General features: G+C 37.6%; 1 protein-coding gene across 1 annotated transcript; it reads left to right on the top strand.

Moving 5' to 3' along the window:
* The first annotated feature begins 6591 nt into the window (after positions 1 to 6591).
* On the top strand, positions 6592 to 7557 carry Or10ab5 (olfactory receptor family 10 subfamily AB member 5). Its single transcript, NM_001408795.1, has one exon. The coding sequence runs from the start codon at positions 6592 to 6594 to the stop codon at positions 7555 to 7557; it is 966 nt and encodes a 321-aa protein (NP_001395724.1).
* Positions 7558 to 11813: the final 4256 nt, after the last annotated feature.

Here is an 11813-nt window from a genome sequence, read left to right as displayed (position 1 = left end):
CATTATTGAAAACATCCTATGGTCTCTCTCATATGCAGAAACTATTTTTAAAAGTGGTCTGAAAATAAAGAGGGATTATTAGTTACTGGGAAGAGTACTGAGGTAGGGCAGAAGAGAAGATGAATACCTGAAAGAGGAAAAAGTGGATATCACCAAAGCATGACATATGTGTATGTGGAAATTCTACAATGAAGGCCTTTAATTTTTTAGTTGGTAATTATGTAATTTAAAGATGTGATGGATGTTTGAGGAGTTATCAATGTTTAAATTAATATATAATGTACACATTATGTATTTTCACCAAATCACATAAAAATCCATAGTCATGAAACTATTTAGCTTTTCTGTATTAGTTAAAATAAATTAAAATTTTATTTTAAAAATAAGTATTTTAACCATTTATATGTTGTGTTTTAGTTTAAAAATAAAACTCATTTAGTAGTGTGAGTGTGTTTGTATATGTGTGTTCGTGTGTTCATTGTGTGTGTGTGTGTGTGTAGCCCAGAGGTCACCTTGGGCATTATTGATAAGAAACAAGCTACTTTCATAGGAGCTCATTAGTATTTCTCATTGACTTAGAACTCTACAAGTAGATTTGTGTATCTGGCCAATGGATTCCAGGGAGTTTTTATAGTGCTAGTACTATGAGCAGGGGCACGCAGTTCTTCTCATGGATGCTGGGGATCAAACTCAGGTTCTCAGTCTTGTTTATCAAGCACTTTGAAGACAGCCATTCACTCAGCCATTAATTTCGTTTGTGAAAGAAATAATGCATTGACTGTTTTGCTGTACATTCTGAAGTTATAAGAATTAATAGTGAAGATAAGATGTGATTGATAATACCATAAGTGGTAAAGAATTTGATGTTGATATCGACATTTAGAAACCATTTACAGGTAAAATAAAAAGTACACTAAGCAAGGAATAGTATGAAAGTTTATATATTTTATAAGCAATGTATTCTGAAACACAGTTGCCGTATGAGAAATGTATGGCAAGGATTATATCTCTTGTTCTATCTCTTCCTGACTGGCTTGTTTTCCCCAGAAATAATACTCATTCCTTTACCATGAAAATACACTAGCAGAAAGCTGAAGGACTTGGTGAAGTTCCCAAGTCAAAAAATAAATATGCCCCACAGAGCCTATTGTACCCAAAGATTTTTTAAATAATTTATCTTCAGCCATTTCCAGATATTCATAAAAAACAATAAACCACAGAAGTCCATATCAAATCTCAGAAATTAGAAAGCACTTGCTGGACAGGGCATTCTATGAGAGACCCATAAATTCACATTTTCTATTATCTAAAGCAGTCTCAAGATAATCATCTCCAGGGGCCCCAGGACTCTCATTAAATCTTTCAGTGTTCCAAGCTCCACCTGTAAGCAATGCTGAAGAGAGTGCCTTAAATTATAAGAAACTATATTAAAGATACATGTCACAGACATTTGAGTGGGAAAATATCTTCACTGCTTATATCAGTATTATGTGATGTACAAAATCCCAGGAAGAATTTGCAGAAATCCCGTTTCTTATTCTCATAGAGATGAAGTGGAGAAAAGTGTACATGGAAGTGATGAACTGAAAGCAGACAGAAGAGGATGGGGAAAGCCAGATGTAGCCCTGGTAAGGACAATAGGGGAAAATATCAGCTATTACAGTACAGTTAGTATCTCTCTTTTTCTCTGATGGTAGCCAAGGATAAGGATGGATTGTAATGGCATTACACTGACATTGTTCCATTTTACTACAATTTATTAAGGAATCTACAATCACATACATGAAAAGTATCAAAATGATTATGAGATCATCAACCAACATTGATGTCTGTATAAACTTTACTTATCTTGGTACTCGGATATCACACTCTGGAAAACACCAAGAACTTATCCTGAGTATAAGGGAAAATGTGTGTGTGTGTGTGTGTGTGTGTGTGTGTGTGTGTGTGTGTGTGTGTGTGTGTGTTTAACACAGATTCAAATAATACTGAGATGTTTCTCAAAGAAGACCACTGTGTGCATTTGGTGCGATTTCATACTGAATGAAATAAGCGATAATGTCTAGACATGCAGAGATAATTTTCTCCTGGGGTCTGAGAAAAAAAAAACTCCTGAAGTTGAGACTTCTGTTACCTTGTTGGTTTGTCCACCATTCATAAATGCAGGTAAGCAGGTAGGAGCAAAGTGCCTGCACATCACTCACAGTGCTGAGAGCACAGAGTCCTGAGATCATTTGGAGAACTGTCAACTGCCAAAATGCAGCGAATTCAAGTCAATTAAAAACTGTACTAGAAGGAATTAGTACACATTCATAATCATTATTTGTAGAAAAGTTTCTGGAGAGCTTAAGATTCCATATAGCCACTGAGCTAGCTGTCATAAAAAAACTTATATTCACAAGATTTATATTCTAGGATGGGAATACAACATTTTAAATGGGTCACTTTCTTAAAATGATAAAATAAAGCTTGTTTTTACACACACACACACACACACCTCTTTACACACACATACACACATACCACACACCTTTAAATATCATCAAATTAAAATAGTTTAGAAACCCAAAAGAGATGGTTAAGAGAAGCAGAGAGGTTTAGGGAGCTTTCCTGGGGCAAGTAACATTTTGAGCAAGTAACGTTTGATCCCTCTGGTCAGAAAGGACACTGCAGGTGAAAGCAACAGCATAGGCAAGCAGAAGATCAAGAATAAATTGCTAAACTGGGAAATTAAGAAATGTTTCATACATAAGGGATCTTGGCAGCAGGAAATGAGGATGGTTTGTAAAGACCTTGAACCCATGGTTCAACCCTTGCATTTTGTAAATGTTATAGTCTAAATACCCAGAGTTCTCCAGACTCTTGTTGCCTTGCCATAAATTAGTGCGCCCAGGTGCACTAATGACCTGCAAACTAAGTACCTCTCTGGCCCATAGTTTCCTTGTCAAAAGGAAGACAGTGCAGTAGTGCTTACCTCTTAGGGTAACTGTGCTGATACAGAGGGCTGTACAACAGAAATGTTAAAAAGAAAAAGTTAGAAGAAACTAAATTAATGGTAAAGCACACCACTGTGTCTGTGGGGACTTTTCAGAAGGATTGACTAAGGTGGAGAGAACTGACCTAAATGTACGTTGGATCATCACACAGTCTGAAAAAATGGATGAATAGAAGCTGATAAACGCAAGCATTCTCTCTCTGTTTCTCTGAGGAGAGCAATCTCCTTTTGCATAATATCCTGTGTCACCATCACCCCAGGCCCTAAGCAATGGAGTCCGACTCTCAAGAATGAAACTATGAGCCAAATAAACAGGTTTTCCCTTTGAATTTTTCTTCAGGCATTCAGGTCCCAGCTATGGTAAGATAACTAACACAGAAAGTGTGCAGACAACAATTTTTACAAAGAAGAGACATACTACAGTGGTAGATTTGATACGGAAGGTTTTATAAACAGCAAGGCCTATACTAGAGACTATTGCAAAACTCATGAGTGATCACGGTAAAATGGAGGAGGCATTCTTAGCTAGGATTCCAGAGCCGAAAAAATGTAAATGCACAGAAGCAAATGAATTGAAAAAATGTGTAAAACTCCAGTGGAAAAGGGAAGAGTTGAACAAAAACAATACAATAGGCAAAGTAACAGAGGACATAGGTTTCAATCAGAAGACAGGGTGCAACATCTGGCTTGAGTGTATGATAGGTATGACTAGAGCAGAGACTGAACAAATAAACTTTTCTATTTTTTCAAAGAACATTGAAATTCAGGCTGGGGTATTTGAGTTTCCCTCTATGAACAGTGGGTTTCTATATATTATTTTTAAAATTACGAATGGTTTGATTAATATAACCTGTGCTTAGAAAACTATCATTAGGTCACAGTGTGAAGAATGAAGTAATGAAGTGTGTGTGTGTGTGTGTGTGTGTGTGTGTGTGTGTGTGTGTGTTTTATTAAGCTTAGGAGATGCAATTTCACTCTATGGAAAAATAACTAATCTCTATCAATAACCCTGTATTTAAAAAAAGAATACAGAATTTGGAATGCAGGAAGTGACGTATTGAGTATAAAAAGAATAAACAAGCTGAAAGTGATCTCATTAATCTCAACGGATACTATTAACAACTGAAAGATCACAAAGATGTGATGTTGCACATCTCCATTCAATGCTTAGAAGAGACTGAAGCATTTTCCAAAGGAAACTAATCAGAAAAGGTAAACTAAAGCTGAAGGAACTGTAGTGGACAAGATTTTGTTTTAGAGATAGCTAGACTGAGACACCTTCAGAGTAAAAAACAATCTGCTCTTATCTGGCATCAGTGGGAGGAGAGGTCCTTGGTCCTGTGAAGGCTCAATGCCCCAGTGTAGGGGAATGGCAGGGCAGTGAGGTAGGAGTGGGTGAGTAGGTGGGGAAGTACCCTCATAAAAGCAGGGAGAGGGGGATGGGATAGGGGTTTGCAGAGGGGAAACCAGTAAAGGGCATAACATTTGAAATGCAAATAAATAAAATGTCCAATAAAAAAAGTTGGAAAAAAAAGATAAACCACAAGAGGATCAGGGAAGATTACTGGGTAACTTTTGTTGCTCACAGAAAGCCCTTTGTATTAGACATACCTCTAATTGTCTCTCTGTTGACGTTGTTCATAGATGCCATTATACAGTCCACTTAGATCCATAATTTCCTCACACAGGCCTCTGCTGACGAATGGACAACATCCCTGCACTATCACATCATAGACATCTGAAGAGCTGTATCTACACTCCATTTCTCAGGCAAAGAGATGCCCATGATAGGCATTTTGTCAATAGATGGAAAAAGTCATGACTGCTAATAGCCACTCAACCACCCTCATTAAATTTCCATACTTTGTAAATCTAAATGATAATCCCTACCACATATACTTATGAGGGTTACATGACCACTGTGCAACTTCACTTTCTTTGTAGTGCATTGAATTAAATAGATGCGGGTTACCTGGCCAGACATTTATTACTACAAATAACATGTAAACTAGATAATAGCAACTCTCATCTTAGTTTTTCATTAATCTCTGTGAATTCTCTAGAATAATTTCCAGCCAGCATCTCTTTCTCTGTCTCTCTCCACCTTTTTTTTTCAGTCTCCAACTTATTATGATTTAATAGTGAGTGAAGTTAAAATCAAAATAATATTTATAATCCTGTCATTCTCCCCATCAATTTCTGCTTACAGTGGAAAAATAAAGTATAAATGAGTTTGAAATATGATGTGAAAACTGATCTCAGGAATTTAAAGCATTCCCTTCAACACTCTGCTGCAAAACCTCTAAAGTATATTAGGTAGAAAAAAGTGTTGATCAAACCATTATGACCAATGTTGGGAGTCTGAAATGAAACAGTGTTTTCGAAATTACTTCAACTCCAGGTAAGTCCAATGTGATGTTCAAAAAATGTTCAAAGTGATTGATTTGTTCTAAGAAATATCTCATTATAAACTATTAATGTAGTAGCATTATTGTCTATTTAAAACAGACTGATATTACCCCATGTTTGTTTAATCTCATTTGGTTATTTTCAAAACTGTCACTGTGATGGGTAATCTTGGTTGTCAATTTGACTTCATCTGGAATCTACTAACACCCAAGCAGCTAGGCACATTTATGATTGGCTTTTATTGATTGGATCATTTGATGTGAGAATATCTATCCCAAGTCTTGGCTATATTCTCTGGCAGGAAGCTATATGAAATAACATGGAAGAGGGAAGGTTGCTTCCTTGCCCACATTCTCACTGACAAGTTCATCTATCCTGCTGCTGAGGCATTGCTTCACTATGTCAGAACCTACTTTTCTGTGACCCAAAAAGGCGAGTGCTAACCAGCTGAGATATCCAGTCTCATAGAATGAACAACTATCAGGATCTTGGACTTTCCAACTTGAGACCGCCAATGTTGGGCCAGCCACAAGCCACTCTAATAAAACTCATTTTAATATATACGGCTTAATTTTATCAGTTCTATTCCTCCAGAGAACCCTGACTAATACAGTCACTGTTTGGAGTCAGGGAATGATGAGGAACTTAGGTGCAAATAGAACAACCCTGAGGACAATACTAAAATTTGTTAGAAAATTTTATTAATCTCCCTTACATATTTGACAAGTGCAATGTACACTTTAAATGACTTAAGCAAATGGATTATTTTATTCTTTCATCCAATTCAGAATACTATCATATAAAATAATGGACTGAAAAAATATGGAGTTACAGAGTTGAGTGGGTGAGAGGGAAGCAATTTTGTACATATTTTTCCACTTCTGCAGATCCTGATTCAGGAACACAAATAGCAAGACACATTTTGTGACTAGAAACCAAGAAGATACTTAAGCCTACTCATTGGGGTTTCAACAGATGTACATACTAGAAATATTTGCATCACTTTAATTCCTAACTTTGCCCCTAGTCACATGCATACATGTGTCTTTAAGGTTATTGAGTATATTAACTCAGGTGCCCTGTTTAAAATCTTGGTGATATCATTGTGCAAGTTCTTCATAGTCATCTCTGAGTCTTTACCTTAAACATATATCCTGCTCTAGTGCAAAATCATTACCACTAGGAGGATGGGCAACCACACCACAGTGACTACGTTCCTTCTGTGGGGATTTTCCAGTTTTCCAGAACTGCAGAATCTACTCTTTGTTGTGATTCTCCTCTCTCATGTGAGCATTCTCTTAGCAAATGCATCCATCATGGTGGCCATCAAACTCAATCACAACCTTCATACCCCCATGTACTTTTTCCTCTTTGCCCTGTCCTTTTCAGAAACATGCACCACTATGGTGATCTTGCCCCGCATGTTAGTGGACTTGATATCAAAGAGCAAGGCCATCTCTCTTCCTGAGTGTGCCACTCAGATGTTTTTCTTCTTTGGCTTGGGAGGCAATAACTGTTTCATCTTGTCTGCCATGTCCTACGACCGTTACACCGCCATCAACAACCCTCTGCATTATCCAATCCTGATGACTCAGAAGATCTGCCTTCAGCTCATCATAGCCTCTGGTGTGCTTGGCTTCTCAGTCTCTCTGTGTATTGTCGTCACAATATTCAACTTATCTTTTTGCAACTCCAACATCATTCAGCACTTTTTTTGTGATATTGATCCTGTGGTCTCCCTTGCCTGTAATTTAACCTTTTATCATAAAGTGATTCTTTTTGCATTTACTGCCTTTGTGTTGGTAGGCAGCTTTATTTTTATAATGGTTTCTTATGTCTTCATTGTGACAGTAGTTATGAAGATGCCCTCTGCCAAAGGAAGGTATAAGACCTTTTCAACTTGCTCCTCCCATTTCACAGTGGTGTTCATACATTATGGATTTGCTTGCTTTGTCTATCTGAGACCCAAAAACAGTTACTCTTTTAAGGATGACACACTGCTGGCGATGACATACACCATTCTGACACCTCTGCTTAACCCCATCATTTACAGTCTAAGGAACAAAAGCATGCAGACAGCCTTGAGGAAAGACATAGGCAATGTAATCAGGTTTTTCCCCAAAATGGTAAATAAAAGAGCCCAGAAGATTTGAAAAGTATGTGTGGTGTTAGTAGAAAATACAATACTTAAGGATTAAGATCAGTTTTTAGTGAAATGAACACTTATTTTCACTTTTCTTAGTTTTGTTATGTGTTTAGGACATGGATGATCTCATTTAGTAGCTCCAGATTGCCTAGAACTCACTACATAGACAGATTGACCTTGAACCCTCAGAAATCTGCCAGCCTTTGTTAGAAATTAATGCATGAGTCCCCACATCCAGATTTTAGCTCTTATTTTCTAGTTATAAGATCTAGTATAGTTTTAGTCTTCTTGCTACAAAACTCAATGTAATATTAAAATAAAATATATGTGTGTATATATTGTATATGTGGAGAAATACACTCAAACATGTCTTTAAACTGTTATGGGGTCCCACTAAGCTGCACAGTCTTAACATATATGAGGAAGACTTAGCTTGGACCCATATAGGGTCTGTGTTTGTTGCTTTAAGCCTTGATCAACCCTGCTTAGTTGATTCTATGGGTTATGTTCATGTAGTGTCCTCAAGCCCTTGGGCTCTAAGAATTTTTCCTCCCATACTTCTAGTTCCCATGATTTTGCCTAGTATTTGACTGTGGATTTCATTAAATATATTTTGATTTCTGGGGTGATCACCCTCTGGTTTCTGGAGTCATTGCAGTGGTAAATATGGGATACCTCTTCTGGTCTGGGCCTGAATTTGGACCAGTTATTGGCTCACCACTCTTACAAGTTCCAAGACAATGTTACCCCAGTACTTCTTAACGGCGGGGCATACTGTATCTCAAAAAGTGATCAGATGTAGCAATGCTGTATTTTGATGTGATTTACTTTGTTTATAAAACAGAACAAAGAAAACAAAAGTATGTTTAATTAAAAGTGAATGAGGATGAAGAAAAGAGGAAGGAGTAGTGAAAAGGAGAGGAAATGAGAAAGAAAGAAAAGAGAAATGAAGACAGAAGAGAAGAGGGGAAATAGAGACATTACTGTTAAAAAAATACAAATTTATAATTCAAGAGCGAAAATAACCTCAACACAGAAGAATTTTAAAGAAATTCTTTTAGTTGATTCTGTGGGTTGGGTTCAGGTAGTATTCTCAAGCCCCCTGGCTATTAGAATTGTTCCTCCTACTCTTCTGGTTCTTATGGTTTTGCCTACTCAAAGTATAAGAAACTTTTTGGTTTAACTCATTTTGAGTAAGTAATGAAAATAAGACATGAATGAATAAAAGAACATATTACTCAGTAGTGTTTATATAAGCAAAGGCTTGACATGATGCCTTTGCACTTTGGTAATCCCAGGACTCAGGAGGTTGAGGCAGGGACGACATAAGTTTGAAGAATTTGCTAGTTCTTTCTGGAGCCAGAGAAAAGTTATTTGCTTAGGTCTATGAGATACAGCTGTCCTTGTAAAAGTAGGGATACTCCCAAGGCTTTCAGAACATGTAAAGCTATGAACTCAGGTGTTCCAGAGGAACACAGGGTTTGTAGATGGAAAATGCAAAGTTTTCAAGGTGCCAGGATAGAAGACAAGAGAATATCAGCATAAGAGAAAGAGAGAGACCAGATTTTATGAAATGTGTACAAAACTCTCTCAGAAATATATTCTTTCCATTTCTCCACAACACACTAGGTTAGATAGTTCAAAATTGATATCTTTCAGTCTTCAAATAAGTATTTTGTGCTGTGGGTAGAGGTTGATGTTAGAGTTCTTGCCTTCCATAGAAGAGGGTCCAAGGTTCAGTTTTTAGTACCCAAAATGATAATCCTATTTTTAAAATTGATAAAGATTACAAAGAAAGAACATCTCATTTATAAAATTCAGAGAGTTCAGATATGTCATATGTAGCCAAAACCTTAATGAAAATATTGTAGAAAGCTTTTCAAGTAAATTATGGGGAGAAATGAGGAGGTCTAAGAATCTAATCATTTTCACACCATATTAATGTCTCCCCATGTGATGAGTATCAGTACTGATTCTGCATCAGGACAACGAGTTTGAGTTAGAGAAACAATTGAGACCTGGCAAAGTCGTTAAGAGGTGAGGAATGAAAAATAGTTGTCAGTATGACTCTCAGGGAGTGATATTTCTGGTACCATCTACTACTGATATCAGTGTTTAATCATGAAGATGGCCAATGCATGATTTAGAAATGGAATGAGAAGCTAGGAAGTTGTCAACAGTGTGTAATAGTGTCAGTAGAGTAGGGAAAAAAAAGTGGCATCTTCTCAACAGAGCTTTGAAAACTGTATTTCCTGAGATAGCCAGATTTAATTAAGATTGGGAGGAAGGAAAATAGTGGATCTGATAGAGAAATGATTCCAAAATAATTAAATTAAAGAATTTTTGGAAAGGTCAAGAACAGAAAAGAGAAGTGACTTTGGACAGAAGGCTGGTGAGGGAATTTGTAGGGACCAGAGTTTGTATCCTAAGCATAAAGGGTGCCAGAACCTTTGGGGACTCCACATCTTGTTCTTTGCTCAACTGTGGATCACAATCTACTGAAGGCTTCCTATCCAAACATTTCACATAATATTTTCTCAAATGTCCCCTCTTAATAGCAAAGTATGTGTTTCCCCATGTAATAACATTTTACTCTTCTTATTTAGTTAATTATTAAGGCTCAGTTTGAAAACTAATACACTTTTTTATTTAAAATAGATTCTTCTCTCATACTGACCATAGTTTTTCCTCCCTTCTAACTTTCTCTCCCCACAGATCTGCCCCTCCCTTTTCCCTTCAGAAAGGAATAGTCCTCCAAGAGACAGCATCCAAAACATGACATTTCATAAGGCAAGGCTAAAACCCTTAGATTGAGGCTGAACAAGGCAACCCAATAAGAGGAAAAGAGTCCCAAGTGAAAGCAAAATGGTCAGAGATTTACTTGCTCCCACTGTTAGAAGTCCCACAAAAAATCCCTAATATGCTATAGCATGTAAGCAGAGGACCTGGTGCAGACACATATAGGTCCTGTGCTTGCTGTTTCAGTCTGTGCGACAACACGTGAGTCCTTCTTAGTTGATTTGATGTACCCATGTCCTCCTGGTGTCCTCCATCACCACTGACTCAGAAAACCTTCCCTTCCCTTCTTCCCCTGAGGTGCCCTGATCTCTCATGGAGGGGACCTGATGGATATCTCCATTTCAGATTCTGCATAATGTTTGGGTTGTTGCCATCATCATATTGTTTTACTTTTAGTTTTTTTGCCAAGTTGAGACAAGATAGTATCATCTGAGTTGGGGAAATCTCAATTGAGAAGTTACTATCATATAATAATTCTGTAGGGATTATAAAGGGGTATTTTCTTGACTGGTGATAGGTGTGGGGAAACTCAGCTAACTGTGCACAGTGTCAGTCTTGGGCAGGTAATCCTGGATAATAAAAAATGAGTCTAGGGAGCAGGCCAGTAAACAGTGTACTTTTGTTGTTTGAAAGATTCAGTGGAGGTAGACCTAAAAAGCAGCTGGCTGTGGACATAGAAAGGTTCCACAAAAATGTGCACACATAGCAACTCAAACTGGAGAATATTCCTTGATGGGTTTTGTGAATAATAATAAAGTGTTTGTTGTGCAGTAGTCATATTTATGTGTTTTCATCACTAAAACAATGCTGTATATTTTCATGAATGACACAGAAGCCACCATTCAGACCTTTACTGACACTGATGGTGTTATGCTCTTGTTTCCTAAATCTGTTTGTCTACTGTGTCACAGACTTCTCAACATGTTTATATCCTCAGAATAGTGAAGTAGTATCAGACCAGTGACTTCTATCTTCAAGGTACCCAACCTCCATGTTTAGGCCAGTCATATGTCATGTGTACCAGCCCAATTGGTGAATTCCCTAAACCCTAGTCCACCTGTACACACAACACAACACTACACACACACACACACACACACACACACACACACACACACACACACACACATTTCCCATAGTTGAATATCCTTGGCGCAATGCACTGATATTCACTACCTGATCTGCTATATCTCTAAATGTGAGTCTGACATGGGTGGGCTAGGATCTTAGGCACTCCATAAGTTAGGCCAGCATATAGGTTTTCCATCCTTGGCTAGTCTTGAGGGTTGGAGATAGCAGTCAAGGTACCCAGAACTCGTAAGGTAGAGTCAGCTATGTCTGAAAACTGAAAAGGATACACGCAGGCTAGGGTCCCAAGAACTTACGAGACTGGAGTAGAGCATAGAGTCCAGTCCTAGAGTTAGGTAGGCTCACTAGACTGAGATGGTGAACATAATACACAGC

Source organism: Rattus norvegicus, chromosome 1 (assembly GCF_036323735.1).
Source record: "Rattus norvegicus strain BN/NHsdMcwi chromosome 1, GRCr8, whole genome shotgun sequence".
NCBI lineage: Eukaryota > Metazoa > Chordata > Mammalia > Rodentia > Muridae > Rattus > Rattus norvegicus.
Note: the sequence above shows the minus strand (reverse complement) of the source record. Positions and strands in the feature narration are given on the sequence as shown.